The following is a 17410-nucleotide window of genomic DNA, read 5'->3' as shown; positions in this document are numbered from 1 at the left end:
AGTTCCTACCTTAAAAGTTTTTAGACCATCTGCTCTAATGCTTTGGACCTTCACCCTAAGTCCTGCGTTTGATATTATTCTGCTCTAATATTCACTTGCTCCCCTCCCAGTTCGCTATGTTCCAATCATTGTCTTACCCTTTGTTGTCCCTTCGATTGTAACCACCTTGTTTGATGCGCAGATTTGATTTAGTTGGGTGATTATCCCTGTGATTAAATAAAAAGGGCCCGACTTGCTGAAAGAAATGGTAAAGCTCATTGTTGGAGGAGTCTGGTTATAAACGTCTTCGAACAGTTCATCAGCTTGATTTGAATGAGTTGTGTAGCTCCATCTATAACCTTTCATTGCATGACCCAGTTTATGGACTCTGTTGTGATGATTTTCATACATATTATCATCCCAACATTTGGAATGCTCTCTCGTAGATCATCAGGTTATAAACGGATCTAATGAAATTTTGGAAATTGGTCCCATTTGAGCTTAAATTAGGAAATTATTCTTGAGCCTTAGTCCCAGACTTGCCAACTTCTAAACAAAAGTTCACCATGTGAAGAGGGGAGGTGGGGGGTTGGGGGGTTTGAGCCCATGAAGAGAGCTGCCTAAGCGGACTCTGCACTCCACCAATTCCCCCACACATAAATCACCAAAGGGTTGCCAGGTCACACCCCTTAATGGACACTGGCACTCGGAGTTTCCAAATACCAGCTAGAAAGTCGTTTTGTGCAGTGGTTTCCAGCTCTTATTCTCTGCCACTGTGTGAGTACATCTCCTCACGGGATGATCGTGTTAAGGGAGACGAAAACGTGTGACACACAGTGGCATCTGTGAGTTGGCAGGTCTGCAGTCCTGTAGGTAACTCATGCATTTTGCTTTCTTAAGTTTACCTCTGGCACCAGGGGAACTTCTATTTCTCTGGAAGTAGCTATATGTATGTTCTATAAATACTATAAAACAAATCTAATCACATATGTAGCATTACCCACATTCATGTAGAGTACTGGTCAATAATAGCAAAAGAGAAATTGTACAATTGTTGGCACTGTACACATTTTCTTGGGTACCGAGACACGCAGTTTATCCTGGGAGGAATGATAGGCTAGAATCTTGTGTAATGTTCATTTACAGTGTATATCGAGTATGATCTGTGCTCTGACACATTGATATATTAAGAACCACAAAATACATCTTAAATTATTTATTGCTCATGTGTTAAAATCTAGTAAAAAAATATTGTGAAGGTCAATATATTACAAATCTGAACAATAATTGTAACCGCCACAATTTATGATGTCGATAATCAAAGGAAATTAATGGTTTCTCAAGGAACTCTTTCAGCTGTAAAGATTTTTGAAGCTTGTCGTCGAGCCTAAACAAAAAGAATGAACAATCTGTTATGTATGCAAGAAAAACAAAGTTCAAAGGATATATTATGACAACCATTTGTGACACTTTCTCAACACATTAAAATGCAAGTCTGTCCCATAACAATCTATCATGGCAGCTGCATAATATTAATTGCTGAATTTACAAAGTTTACACATCAAGGTTTCCTTTTATATATGCTAGCACAGCAGATGAAATTTAACGCTGCCTGTAATAAAATCATTCAAATAATTCATCCACTGGTCCACACCATTCTGAATGCTCAGCCACAAGCAGACTCAATCTAAACTAAACATGGAGGGGAACCTACACAGACCACAGAACTGAATGAAACGCCGCCCTAAATTCTTTCGTCAACAAATACTCATAGTTTTAGAGACACTAGCTCAGCACACAAATAACCACTGCAGTGAGTTAAAGTCAATTCTGAAATAGAGAGGTAATGGTTAAACGATTACAACAAGTTGCCTTGTACCTTTGACTATTTGGCTGGTTCAACTGCATCGAACAAAGCAGTGGTACCCAAAGAAGGATTGAGGGGGTAACATGAGAAACACACTTGCGTATGCAGCAGATATGCATTATTTTAAAACACAATTTAAAAAGAATTGCCATCGTTACGCGTGGCCAGCATTATGCACAGCTCTGCTAAAGGGACACCATACCAGCCAGTCTGTCGGTACAAGCGTTTGATTGGCAGGGCGGGAAATCGGGCATTGCCCGAGGGGTCTGAGGCAAAGGCCAGATGGTGGGCCTTTTTTTCTCCCATAAATATTATCACATTTTCCTGGGCTGACTTGGCCGCTGGGGCTAAAAGGCTGCTGTACCCTTCGCTCTAAGATCGGAACTCGTTATAACTAAATATAGAGAATGGTTGGTTCGTGGTCTTGTGCAATGGCCAATCTGAGCAGGCACAGTATGTGATGGGTCTCCTTTTGTCCAGAGTCCCCGAGTGGGACAGTGAGGCTACTTGGAGTGGCTGAGCTCTTTTTGAGCATCACAGCCAGCACTAATGATAATTGGGTGGGGTGAAAGGGGGCTGTGCAGGGAGAAAGATTAAGTGTGACTTCTTTCTAAAAGTCTCTTCTTTCGTTTCCAGCAGCAGCCCTCTACCACCTTGTTATCTGGGAGGGGACTTTGGTTCACTACTGAACAAAAATACAAAATAATGCAAGCAACCAAAATGAGCAAAAAGAAAAATGTTTGACAACACAAATTGTATTTTTTTTTAAACATTGCTGTAAAAAAACGTTTCTATGGACCAAAATGACAAAGGGAAGGGACAGTAACAAAATGGACTGATCAAGGAGAGCAACGTGGAGAGAGCCAAAAGGAAAAGTGAGAAAGCAGAGTGTAGAAGAATGACAAAAATATAGAAAGAGGAATTCAAGTGAGGAAGAAAGGAAAGGTGGAGGAGAGAGGGTAAGAGTGCTAGATATGCAGACAGATGGAGGGAGTGAGATGAAGAGATTAGGGAGAAGAGGTGATTAAAGTGGAGAGATGGGCAGAAATTGTTAAAGATACAGAGAAAGCTAGAAAGTGTAAGGGGATAAAAGGAAGGCAGAAATGCGGTACAGGATGTGGCGTAATAGCCAGAGCTGCAGACTTTGGAACTTAAGGGTCAGGTTTGAGTCTCGGTGTTGGCTCAACATTCTGGGATTCTGGGCATATCATTTAATATCCCAGTGCCTAAAAAAATGAATGGTTACATGTAAAGCACTTCAATACCTTTGGGAAGAGTGTGTATGATATAAAACTACAAAAAAGTGAATGGTGAAAATAATCGAGAGGAGAGGAAAGCAGACAAGGGTGTCAAACATTTCCTGGTCTACGGAAAAAAAGGAGGGATGGTTACTACTCATATGTACTATCTAATCTGTCTAGGGCTTAGTTTAGAGGTGGTTTGGTGGTAGTGCTAAATGTAGAGTACAATCCACCCGTGGAATTTCCTTCATCAAAGTAATGGAATGGTAAAGGAAATTCCACATGTGGATTCTCCTTTAGTTTAAACGCTGCCTCCAGGTACATGAGGACTTTCTGTTACGGTCTTGAGAAATGAAATGAAATGAAATTAGATTTATAAAGCGCATGGCTGCCCGAAAGCGTCTTAGCAAAGCAATAAAGGGGACACATAGGAATATAACATTAAGTACAGTACAAAGAAGTTCATGGGACAGAGGGACGTGAAAAAGGCTGACAGGAGAGAGCAAGACAGGGGAAGAAGTAAAGGTGTGCAAGACAGAGAAATGAAATAAAACTTCAAGGAGAGACACAAAATGACAGGAGGAATAAGCTGAGAGAGATACACAAATAACTGAAGAAAGACCACAGGGGAGTCAGGAGTGGTAGAGGGAGGGGAATTTGTAGAAAGAAAGATAGATAGATAGATAGATAGATAGATAGATAGATAGAGATAGATAGGAAGAGAGGGGAAATGCGAGGGACTAAGTAAAGCACATAGGTAGAACGAGACACAGCAAGGAGAGAAAAAGAAGTAAAGTATGAGAGAAAAAGAAGTACTAGGAGAGGGGTAAAAAGTAATAGGAAGAACAAAAGAGGTGCACACAGTAAGTAAGAAAGGGATATAGAGACAGAGAGAATGAATAGCTTTGGAGTGAATTCCTGCAACTTCTCCAGATTCAGATCAAGTCTCTACCAACAATGCAAAAGACATCAAGTACGAAGGTGCATGCGATACCCCAAAGATATCTCTTGCAGAGAGGTTTCCTGAGTGGCAACCATAAGAGGAAGATCCCTGGTCCCTTGAGGGTGGACAGAAGCCTACAGACAGGAAGGATGCAGATGGTTCCCCGACTCATGGTCTGATATAATAAAGGATATTGCGGGGGAGGGGAAGAACAGACTAAGGGACAAATAGGCGACAAACACGTTCAGGCACGCAAGGTAGAGAAAAGTAGTGTGTCTAGTGGTGCATCTAGTCTTGTCCATTGCTACTGACCCCATGAGTTTAGAAAGCTGAATTTATCATTGATTTCTCCCAAAATGACTCCAGATACTAAGCAATGTTTCTTGAATGGTCATTTTCCACAAATGCGGGCCACTTTTTTTTTCAGGGCCGGATTGTGTTCCCAATCAGACTCCAGCAGGTACATATCTCTTTTTCCAAGATCACCCACCTCCACTCCATTCCAAAGTAACATTTATAATATGGAGCCAAAAGAATGCATTTTACACCACAATTTTCTTACCTGCACTGGTTAAAAAGCCATAGATTGTAGTGAGAGTTTGCAAGTACAACAGCTAGGAAAAGCGGCTCAATGAACGAATACACCCACTCCATGAGCACGTGTTAGATATACCTTATGGTCACTGGTTCAAAACCTAGTGGGTCCGGATCAGAATGGGGAAGCAAGATGGCAGCTGCTTGAGGCCGTAGAAGTGGTCCTGCCACATGAGCATCGTGAATTAAGTCTCTGACAGCGTGGGGAGACGAATTAAAAGGAAGAAATAACTGCACTTACCTGCCTAATGTTCTTCGACGTTGGGATGTCAGGAGTCAGAAAGCGCCTCCAGGTACAATCCATGCTGTCAAGACTACATGTCCCAGAATCCTTGGCGCTAGGGGAGGAGTATATAAGGGGGAATCTGCTGATGCAAAGCGTTGGATATTCTTGTTCCCGACTCGGTGTGGAGTGTATGTTCGTCGTTGGAGTCCCTGGTCTATTCTTGGTATGGTGCCCTCTTTGCTGTTCCATCAAGTCGTTTCCGTTGTTTTCCCCGTTGGCTGAGCCTTCTTGCACCGGCTCCTGCGGGGAAAACGGTTTTGCATCTTTGGTTCCGTGATTTCTGTGTTTGTTACACGCCTAGGGGCGGCGTGTATTTCATCAGGGTGTGTTCCGTTGGCTGAGCCTTCTTGCACCGGCTCGTGCGGAAAACGCCCGGAGTTTCCTTTCGCTTCGCTATTTTGCATCCCCGTTGGCTGAGCCTTCTTGCACAGGCTCGTGCGGGGAACGCAAAGACATTTATCTTCGCTATTCTGCGTCCCCGTGGGCTGAGCCTTCTTGCACCGGCTCGTGCGGAGTAGCACTGTTGGTGATTCTTCCAGTCACTTGGGCAGACTCTCCTGCCTTATCCAGACCGGTGGGTTCTTCTACCAGGTACTGTATTCACAACTATAAGGGGCGACGTAACCCTCTGCTTTACTTTATCGTTTCTTTCATTTACTAAATTCTTGGTCCTTGACATGGTATGGTGAATCGTGCTCTCAACTGCCATCATATTACTCATGGTATGTACTAGGGCATAGTATCAATTAAGTGGTAGGAAGGGTTTTATCCTCGCTAAGGTCACAACTGATTGTGTATTTCAGGTGGAGATTATACACGCTTCATACAAAATATCCAGGACCAGATAGTAGGGGAAGAGAAGTATCTTCTGGGCCTACTCTTATTTTTGTTACAGGTATAGGGTATAGTTGTTTTCGAGTATTGGTGTGGGTCTATCATTTACTTCAAGAGAGGTACGATCATTCTTGTTCTTTTGTCGTTTCAGATCTCCTCCCTGCTGTCCCCTTCCTTTCCTTCCTGATTTCTTCCCTTCTGCCCTCACTTGATCCTTCCTGGACCCAGGCTGTTATAGCTTTCTGGGTTCGGTTAGATCAGGAGGTGGCCATTATCTCATCATCCTGCTGATTCCGAGGACTTGGAGGATAACAGAATATCCGACCCAAGGTTATACGTCCTCCCAATCAGTGGGTTTTGGGGGAAATGGCCACTCTGGATGATGTTCTAGCAGCCCTGGTGTTAGTACAAGAAGAATTACACTCCTCTAAACAGGAGACAGCAGAGTTACGTACTAGATTGGATAATATTCAACGAAATCCTTTCAGTGTAGGAGCATCAGGTACCCCTCCTCCTAGCTCTTTAGAGATAGCCTCCATTACAATTATACACTATGTTATCCTACAGGTGTCGTCGCATACCATTTTGTATGAAAATTAATATAGCGAAATACAACCGGATTTGAAGGAAAGCCACATCTGGGATAAAATAGAACTTAATCAGGTAGGCAGCTTTGTCATTAATGTGCCATATGCCTAACAATAAATAGAATTGGCAGTTTAGATACCAATTAAATGATATGGCATTGTTTTTCAGCATACTTTGTATATCCTGGGTGTGGGGATTAATCATCTTTGCCATATAACATCTATAACAGGTAAGCATATGTAGAGGCATTATGATTAGCAACTTTAGAATTTAAAAAGTTAGAAGCACAGGAACTGATGATATCATTTGACACTGTTTTCAGCATATCAGATGTCACTTGGATGAGGTGATCGACTACTGAGGAGGATTGCAAATATTTAAATTAGCATTAGACCCCGACTATATACATAATATCTTTTTGGTAAGATTAGTAGAATATTCTAATCTTGTTCTAGTCATTTTCATGGGATAGGTCAAACTGCTAATTGTGTATCAATTAATTGTAGGAACCAGGAGAAATTATCCATAATGTGGGATAAGAAATTATCATTGGACGCTCAATATTAGGAGTGCCAGTATTGAACTGTACATATATTGCCTTTTGGCATTATGTAAGTTGATGTTACAAAACTAAAACCTTATCTAATGGGATGTTAGTGGATGAGCACAGGGTGATGGTGATGTATTTTTGAATTGTGTGATCTATCTCATTATTGTTTCGAGTGATAGATAGCTTCTTTCTATTGCGATGTAAGATATGTTGGACTTGATTAAGTAGCATCACATGTATATAGATTTCTTCTTCCTTTATCTTATTCTTATTTTTCTTTATTATTGAGAGATTTTGAGTATGACATGATCAGGTTTAGCATATGATGTTCATGTTGGGTCCTACTATGATTGTTACCTTTGTTATAGATCTGTTTTTAGTGCAACAGTCCTGACATGTTTATGTATTTATAGGTCCCCTGGTAACTGTCTGTTATATCTGGAAAGGTCCTGAGGAAGGTGGTCTTAACATTCTGAATCCACCGAAACGTGCGTCGACCTAGTGCGGAGTCTCATATTCCATTTTGAGACTCGGAAGCTGGCAGCAGTTTTCTTCTGCCTTATAATACTCAACTGTGTACAGATATTGGATGATTGGAGTTGTTGTGAGTTTGTATAATTTGGTGTGAATGTAGTATGATTGTATGTATTTATTCTTAACCAGGGCGACCGTTTTTTCTGAAATTGTTCTTCCTATGTACTTTTAGTTAGGTTATTGTTTCCTGGATTATAAATAATCACTGCTATAAAAGAAATGTATTTGTGAGCAAAGGAATCCAGTAAAAACATACATTTGTACCTTTTATACTATTCAGGTGAAAAAAACACCTTTTTGGGTAAAATATAAAACTATGAAAAATGAAATGATAAAAAGAAAAAGATGAAAAAAACTTTTGGGATAAAATAAAATAACATATAAGATGATTAGAGGTGTTACTGTTGCATTTTTTGATGTATTATTGATTAGATAGGAACCATGTCCAATGATGAAAATATGATGGTCTGTGAGGGAAATATTTAGCTTTGAAGGTCAGACCAAGTCCATACGGTTCTAGAACACAATACAGGTGTCAGTGACGGGCAGGGTAGCATGGAGTAAAATTGAATTGCTGCACTGGTGCCTATACATGATGCAAACCACTTTTTATGTGACCTACCGAAATACCTCTTTACGAAACTCAATAGCCTTTTGGTGTCCTTTGTCTGGGTGGGTAAGAGAGGCAGAGTCTGGTTTGACATCTTAAAACCCGACCATGCGGAGAGGGTGCTGGGACTCCCAGATCTGCAGTTCTATTACATGGCCTGGATCCTGAAATTCGCAGCATTGTGGTGTGCAGATAGAAATAACTGGGGAAAGGATCTGTTGGTAGGCCTGGTGGAAGATGGAGACCTTCCTTAAACATTGATGCGCAGCCACGGGGTACCGAAGAAGCAGCCTTATATAGTGTGGTAGGTGGCAAAGGTATGGAAACAAGCGGTCAAGGGGGTCCTGATTAGATCCTCATATTCTAAGCTGCTTCCCCTCGAGTTGCTGCAGCCTTTTCTGCACATAAACGCATTGATGGATATATGCCAATGGACGGCAGGAAAGCATCCGGGGTACCTCTATTCGAATGGTACCTCTATGACTAGGAAAGAAGCCGGACAGCTATTGTACATGGATCCAGCGCAATGCCTGCAATACGGAAAACCTTCTAGAACGGCCAAGGTTTTTCAGGTCATCCTAGGCTCGGGGTCTAGCAGAGGTCTCATATCCTGATTATATGCGGCGCTGAAGGAGGACAGAAACAGGCATGGCATCAGTTTGCAACAACTGGAATGTGGACGACCCACTCAATGGAAACATGCTTGTGCCCAAGTGAAGGACACCGCTAGCAGTGACCATTTTAAGCTCATGCAGTTCTATTATCTGCACCACGCTTACCTTACGCAGCAGCAGTTGCAGTGTTCCCAGACCGTGCAGGCGGTCGTGCCAGAGGTAGGGTGACCCCAGCTAATTTTCTTCATATGACATGGGGATATCCCAGGCTCAAGGCCTATTGATCTGGGGTGATACAGACGCTTGGGGGGGGGGGGTCGGACGTGACCGATGCTAGACTGGAGCCGACGGTTCGATCCTGCCTACTCAGCCTTTTTCTCCGATCTAGAGCATGGATACTTCTGTGAGTTAATTAGTAGGGAACTTCTGCGTATATGACATTTATTGATCTTTTAATGTATAAATAGGGGAATATTGAAGCCAATTTGATTTGATTCGGTGCCCCTCGGTATATTGGAGGGTCCCGGAATAAAACTCAATCGATTTTGAACAGACGTATACATTTTTTGGCCAATCAATTCAAAGTCAGATATTAATTACATAAAAATATCTGGGAAGAAAAGCCACTTGAGATTCCACAGGCACCTTGTAACCAGGTTCCTTAAAGAAATAAGTGTAGTTTTGATTCAATCAGGGTCCAAATAATCCTTACATTCGTAAGAATGAGAAAAGCTTTGGAAACTCTTATTGTAAGTTGTCCAACGATAGAGTAAGGCAAAAGCACCTTCCTGACAGGATACACGTTCCAGGTCTGAAACAGGGATACCATTCATTAACAAATAAGACTTTCTGACGTAGGGTCACCAGATGTTCCACTAATCTCATCGCGGTTCCTGCTCGGCACACAACACCTGCCTGTACGGATTATGAGATCTTTATGCAGAGTCACTGGTTCCATTTTCTGAAAACCTCACCAACAGTCCCTCAAACAACCATGTTTCCAGCTTTTAAATAGGAGGGCATATCGCCATTGTTGTAACCAATTTTTCTTTGTACCAGTCTCTCAAAAGTCCTGGAATATACCATAACTGCACAACTGCATTTATTGGCAGGACAAAAACCAAATCTGAGCTTAATCTCCTTTCTAACAGTTTTCAGGGCAGAAATTAGAACACTGGTCATTCACTTTGTTCTCCTGAATGACATGGGATGGCAGAGGCGTTTGGGTCCCTTTCTTTTTGGACTTTTTGGAAAGGTTTGTCACTGCCGACTTTCCTCATCCCTACAGCTCAGCAAGAAAATGGATCCCACGTTTATAGTCCGACTGGATCCAATCTGTAGCCTTGCATGCCTTTGTGTCCTCCCCAAGCTTGTTAAATCAACTTCTCCAACCCAACATGACAAATGCTTCCTGGGATTTTTCATATTTATTACAAGGTTCTTGACAATTATGTTGCATAAATATTGAGAAGGATAATTTATGCATGCTGAGAGTAAACATATGGCCCTCCAGTCTGAAGAAGTCAGACCATGCAAGAAAGGATGACATTGTCAGGGCCGCTCCATTACTCATTGGTGGAGGTTAGAAGACCATCGCTTTCCAGAATGCTCTTCCACAGGATCTATGTGACAACCAATAATTTTCCCCTAATTTACTATGGGCTAAAATCTCCGGTTGGGGCGTTCTAAATCAATTACTTGACATGATTAAACTGCTATACACTAATACGTGGGCCCAAATAAAGTCGGAGACGGTATGTGTACAACCCACTGATTCAAAACTAAAAATGGCCTTAAATAGGGTTGTGTTTTGGCACCATGCCATTTAATCTTTTTATGGCTGACTTACTATTACATCTTAAAGATGTTCATGCCCACTCACCTACCCTCTTAGGGCAAGAAATAAAATATTTAAAATATGCAGATGATACCATACTGTTAAGCCACACTGCTATAGGTTTAAGAAGATTAGTTGACTCATTTAATAATTATATTTCTGCTAATGGATTACTAATTAATACAAAAGACAAAAATAATGATGATCGGCTGCACTAACAATGATAAGAGAGGTCGGAATATCAAGGGGCTGCACATTGGAACTGAAATTCTACAAATATTTGGGTATTACATTTGACGATAAAATGTTTTAAACAGCATTTTATTAATCTAAAAGCTAAAGCTACAGCTTTGTCCTTTGCTTTTAGAAAGTTGTGAGATACATTGGCATGTCCAACCCATGAGCATTTACTTAAGGTTATGAAAGCAAAATTGATTCCTGCTTTGGCTTATGGTTCAATGATTTTTCGAGGCAAGATGAGAAAATCCTTGATAATCTACAAATAAAAGTTTTTAAATCTGTCTTTAGGGGTTCCTAGGTATATTGGGCATGCAAACGTCAGTTTAGAATTTGGTCTGAAAAGACAATACCTGATAAAACAATCTGACTATTTAAAATCATTACATTCTTTTTCTTGCTCAGACCAGGGCACCCTTGTGAACCAATTTTTGCAGGAGATAACGAGGTATTAGCATGCCAAGGGCTGGAGGGTATATTTAATGGAGAGCCTAAATAACTTCAAGTCTCCGGCCCTTGAGGATGCAGCAAGAAGCAAAGTAGTGTTTAAACGGATAATAAATCGATCAGCCAACTCCCTATCGATTCTCCTTGACAAGGAGGAGCTTGCAAAAAAGAGCCACTCCTGGACAGTTAATTTACTGAAATTAGAATCACAAACGTATCTCACAGCCCAATAAAACCATTTTTAAGGGATAGATTTATCATGTTACGTTTTGGGGGATACCCCACAAAGGATGGAATCACTTCATGGGAACAAACTTGGCCCACAAACAACTGTAGGTTATGTGGTTTTCACAAAGAATCTTTTATGCATATTGTAACCACTTGCCCTCGGTGAACATGTCGACAGGCTATAATAACTTGTCTCTCTGTTAATAAGCCTAGTTTGACCCTACGATTCGTAAAGTTTGCCCTCACTGCCCGAAAAAACTACTCTCCACGCACGACACCTAATTTCTGTTGTATGCCTAAAATATTGACAACCGATTTTATAGGATAACGTTTTTAGTTTAAAAAAATAATAATAATAATTAATCCCATAAAATTGTTCTAGAAGCCATGTGAAGGACCCTTAAAGGAAAATGCTACTTACACAGTATGCATCTGTTCTGGTGTTGGGCCCGGATGTTTGCACTTTGTTTTTCTTTGAAGAAGCCTTTGTAGTCACGAGGTAGGTCACTCCTCCTTTCTGTGGTAGTGCTCATGGGCATCGGCTCCATCCTTAGATTGTTTTGCCGGACGGGAGATGATGGAGTTAGTAAGAGTAGAAAGTCGTGTCCAGGTATAGTGTATCTAAGTAAGATAATACTGCAACAGGTAAAGGTACCAAATGGAGGAGGGTGGGTGCATATGAATCTAAAGCTCTATATGCCAAGAACAGATGCATACTGGGTAAGTTGCATTTTCCGTCCGAGGCATATGAGCTGTAGATCATATGCTTTAGCATACACTATACAGCAGTTATTTCCCAAGCTGTGGCTAATCTGTATCTGTTGCAGTGGTCTTAAATAGTGTTCTTAAAAGTGCCTGGCCCACACTAGCTTGTTGTTTTGCTAAAACATCTACACAATAGTGCTTTGTGAATGTGTGTGGTGTAGACCATGTTGCAGCTTTGCAAATGTCATCTAAGGGTATGTTCGCAAAGAATGCCACAGAAGTCCCCAGTTTGCGTGTAGAATGCTCTCTAGGGGGAATGGTTCAGGTGCGTTTAGCTTTAAGGTAGCATATTTGGCGGCACTTAATGATCCATCGTGCAATACCTGCTTTTGAAATGGGATTGCCTTTATGTGGTGGGGAATAAAAAACAAAGTTGTTTAGTTTTCCTAAAAGGTTTGGTTCTTTCAATGTAATAAAGTATTGCTCTTTTGATATCTAATGTGTGAACAGCACGTTCTGCTACAGAGTCTGGTTGAGGGAAAAACACGGGTAACAGACTGGTTGAGATGAAAAGCAGAAACTACTTTGGGTAAACATTTTGGGTTAGTCATAAGAACCACTTTATTTTGGTGCATTTGTAAAAATGGTTCTTGTATGGTTAGTGCTGGAAGCTCACCAACTCTTCTAGGAGATGTGATGGGTATAAGGAAGGCTACTTTCCAAGTCAGAAATTGAAGTTCGCATCTGTGAAAAGCCTTAAATGGTGGGCCCGTGAGTCTTGTAAAGACTATATTAAGATTCCACAAGGGAAAAGGTGGAAGTCTAGGAGAAATGATTCTTTTGAGCCCTTCCATAAAGGGTTCGATAGCTGGTACGCGAACCAAAGACAAGTGTTGTCTGTTTTGTAGGTAAGCCACTATAGTGTCAAGATGTAATCATATAAATGTATATGCTAAGTTAGCACATTGTAGGTATAACAGATAGCAAATTAGGTTTTGAGTTTAAGCATCTAGCAGATTTATTTGTTTTTAGTACAATAAATTACAAATAGTTTCTATTTTGCTGCATAGCATGCCCTTCTGGTAGGGCGTCTAGCCCCTCTAATGACGTTCATGCAGTCTGATGGGAGATTAAGGTAGCCAAACTATGATTTCAGGTGCCAGATTGCAAGGTTGAGTTGACTGGTATCTGGATGTTTCATCTGTCCATGGTTCTGAGTGAGATGCTTGGAAGAGAGGTGTAACTTTTGATGAGGAACTACTGATAGTTCAAACAGGGTTGTGAACCATGGTTGCAAGCCCATGTGGGAGCAACTAAGATCATTGTGAGGGAATGTTGCTTGAGCTGCCGAACCACTAATGGAATTAGCAGGAGAGTTGGAAAAGCGTAAGCAAATTTCCCTGACCAATTCATCCATAGCGCATTGCCTTTGGACAATGAGTGTGGATACCTGGACGTGAAGTTTGGGCATTTTGCGTTGAGGTGTGTGGCAAACAGATCAATTTCTGGGTAGCCCCACATGTAGAAGAATGGGAAGAGTACTTGGGGATGTAGTTCCCATTAGCGGATCGATTGTCTTTGACAACTGAGCAGATCTGCAGTCTGATTGTCAACTCCTGGGAGATGTTTTGCAAGGAGATATATCTTTTGAGGTATGGCCCACCTCCCTATGCTTTGAGCTAGGTGTGAAAGCTGTAGAGTGTGTCCCCCCACGTTTTTGTATGTAGTACAAAGATGTCTTAGTGTCTGTACGGACTAGGACAGCATTGCCTACCATATGTAGTTGAAAGCCTTTTAATGCGGAACAAATTTCTAGCAGCTCCAGATGGTTTATGTGGAGTGGTTTTTGTTAGGGCTCGACCTCTGCCAATGCACAAGCATTGCAGATGTCGAACATATTGGGGACTTATCCAGAGCTTAACTAAACCGGCGATTTGATGCTGTGCCCGTGAAAAAGCACGTGCACAGCATCAAAGCCACCAGCCTCCCCCTACAAGCTTACCCCAGCGTGCGATCTGGCATTTCTCCTCCCCTAATTAGTCACTGCCCACGGCCGGCACATCAAAGGCTGCTCCCCGTGCGTCTCTCGTCACCTTTACTCTCCCCTATTCTTCCCTTCTAGCCTCTCCCCGCCCCCCCCCTCCCCACCAACAACATAACATGACATGACATAACATACATAACATGGTTTAAGTGCAGGACAGAGAATTCTGCATTATGCTTCCCTAATGTGTGCTGTGCTTTAGGGCAGGAAGCAGGCCCTCAGGAGTGAGGAGATGGTGGCTGTATCCTCATTGTCTCATTATTATTAATTTTACTTTCTGTTTGCGCCACACTCCCCCTTAAATAGCTCCATGGCTCCTTAGGGACTGCAGCCCGCAGTTTGAAAGCCATGTTGTGCAGCAGCCAGTTGTTTCCCACCATTTCCCCGTCTCTCCTCATCTTCCCCATCACATGTCAGAATATCGTATAGAAATATATTATCTGTTATACATATTGTCCTGGTGTCGCACTGGGTCTGGATTTTCTATTATCTGCTATCGCCGATATCTTTGTAGACAATATTCAGGATGGAATTTTTTATTTCAGACAATATTCTGCCAATGACATTCTCATTCCAGGCTGCTTTACGCTATGTCTCATCTTGCACACTTTCAATGTTGGTTTCTTGCAAATAAAATAAGAAAGTACAAAAACACTATGCAGCCATCGTGCAGGAGATCTAAATAAGACTGATCTGCGCTCAGATACATTTCACGTGTGACTCCGCCCAACCATGTGGGTGGGGTGAGTGTATGAACTATTTATTCTGCCATTGGATGACTGAGAGTGTAATTGGGTATTGGTTGGGGGATAGGACTCAGTTCGCTGGATCTTTATCAAATGCATGGAACATTATGTAAAGTACCCTCTGCTAACAAACCTCTTTGTGGGTGAGTGTGTGCAGCTCATTAACGGGCTGCTCATCACAGGGTTTCCACTTAGTGGCACACAGCTGCTCATAGCCTTTTTCAAGATGCTCTTTCGAAAGAATTTACAAGCTTTGCTTAAGTCAATTGATCTTGTTTTTTAGCTTTGCCACTTGTTTCTGGGGGAAATAGTTATTGCCAATGTTAAACAGCATTGGGAAAAAAACGAATGAATAAATAAAAGTACATTGATTTACACTATGCATGCCTCAATACGCATGTGCTAGTGCAGACATTTTGGTTGTCTTAATTTACCCCCCCACAAAATGGCAAACACCCTTGGAGATGTAAACCAAAAAAAAAAAAAACATAAGGTGTGAAAAAGTACGTTCTAACAAAGGAGTCTCACAGCAGCAAATTGCAGCTGCTAGGCCCAAGCAGGCAGTTAAAAAATAGTTTAAAAAATGAACAAGCAGCACACGGGGAAGCATACGTGCGAACACACAATTCATGCATGAGACTCACAATTTTTAAAGCTCCACCGATGCACCCACCACACAGCTCCACCGATTCTCCAACTAAGCTCCACCAATGCACCCACCACACAGCTTCACCGATGCACCCACCACTGAGCTCCACCGAGGCACCCACCACACAGCTCCACCGATGCACCCACCACACAGCTCCACTGATGCACCCACCACACAGCTCCACCGATGCACCCACCACACAGCTCCACCGATGCACTCACCACACAGCTCCACCTACACAGCTCCACCGATGCACCCACCACACAGCTCCACCGATGCACCCACCACACAGCTCCACCGATACACCCACCACACAGCTCCACCGATACACCCACCACACAGCTCCACCGATGCACCCACCACACAGCTCCACCGATGCACCCACCACACAGCTCCACCGAGGCACCCACCACACAGCTCCACCGAGGCACCCACCACACAGCTCCACCGAGGCACCCACCACACAGCTCCACCGAGGCACCCACCACACAGCTCCACTGACACAGCTCCACCGATGCACCCACCACCCAGCTCCACCGATGCACCCACCACCCAGCTCCACCGATGCACCCACCACCCAGCTCCACCGATGCACCCACCACACAGCTTCAGTGAGGCACCCACCATACAGCTCCACCAAGGCACCCACCACACAGCTCCACCGATGCTCCAACTAAGCTCCACCAATGCACCCACCACACAGCTCCACCAAATGCACCCACCACACAGCTCCACCTACACAGCTCCACCGAAGCACCCACCACACAGCTCCACCGATGCACCCAACACACAGCTCCACCGAAGCACCCACCACACAGCTCCACCGATGCACCCACCACACAGCTCCACCGATGCACCCACCACACAGCTCCACCGATGCACCCACCACACAGCTCCACCGATGCACCCACCACACAGCTCCACCGATGCACCCACCACACAGCTCCACCGAGGCACCCACCACACAGCTCCACCGAGGCACCCACCACACAGCTCCACCGAGGCACCCACCACACAGCTCCACCGAGGCACCCACCACACAGCTCCACCGAGGCACCCACCACACAGCTCCACCGAGGCACCCACCACACAGCTCCACCGATGCAGCAACCACACAGCTCCACCGATGCTCCAACTAAGCTCCACCAATGCACCCACTAAGCTCCAACGATGCATCACTCCACGCAACCACAGCATCACTGGTTCAAATATGTTCTTTCAATGTTTCAAGCTGTTTTCAAGCTTTCACGCTTTATTACAAATCACAAAAAGATGTTAATATTTCAGTTCTGTTCTTGGATTTTCGTCACAATAAAAAACACTGAACATAATCTTCACAAAAGTTATTTACAAAAGTTTAAGCTATTGCCATTACAAATTAAATGAATTATTTAATTATTAATTATTTAAAAAAAATTAAAAGCCATTGTTATTTTTAATATCAATACATCTAAGTCATGTAAATACAAAACATGTTGCATTACAAATGCTATAGCTGTCACATTTGCAAAAGTTATAGAACTATTGGCATTGTAAATGACAAAGCTATTAATTTAGCTATTTTAAAAAATAACACATACATAAAAAAAATGTCATTTATAAGACCAATAGCTCAAACTTTCCTAATGCGAGCCCTATTGCATTTCCAATGCTTGTTGTAGTTTCCACATGCTCTGAATGGTATGCTTTTGAAGATGAGCGCCCCAACCAGTGAGCGATGCGTCTGCTGTTAGCACTATCTGTGGAACCGGCTCGAAGAATGGCCGCCCTTTGGCAAAGTTTTGTGGATTCCACCACTGCAAAGACCGATGGGTGCGGCGTCTACCAACACCAGACTGGTTCACTGACCTTGAGCCTGGTTCCACGGACGTGCTAAG

The 17410-nt window shown here is 42.8% G+C and overlaps 1 protein-coding gene across 1 annotated transcript in view; it reads right to left on the bottom strand.

Annotated features, from left to right (window-relative positions):
* Positions 1-1180: 1180 nt before the first annotated feature.
* ZUP1 (zinc finger containing ubiquitin peptidase 1) overlaps positions 1181-17410 on the bottom strand; it is a 121431-nt gene continuing 105201 nt past the window's right edge. The window contains exon 9 of the mRNA XM_086926761.1: positions 1181-1366. Coding sequence (XP_086782887.1) covers positions 1319-1366 — 48 coding nt within the window. The 3' untranslated portion in view covers positions 1181-1318. The remainder of the gene's footprint in view (positions 1367-17410) is intronic.

The sequence above is a fragment of the Lissotriton vulgaris genome, chromosome 6, assembly GCF_964263255.1.
Source record: "Lissotriton vulgaris chromosome 6, aLisVul1.2, whole genome shotgun sequence".
In the NCBI taxonomy this organism is placed as follows: domain Eukaryota; kingdom Metazoa; phylum Chordata; class Amphibia; order Caudata; family Salamandridae; genus Lissotriton; species Lissotriton vulgaris.
The sequence above is the reverse complement of the archived record's forward strand: the minus strand, read 5'-3'. Positions and strand labels throughout refer to the sequence as shown.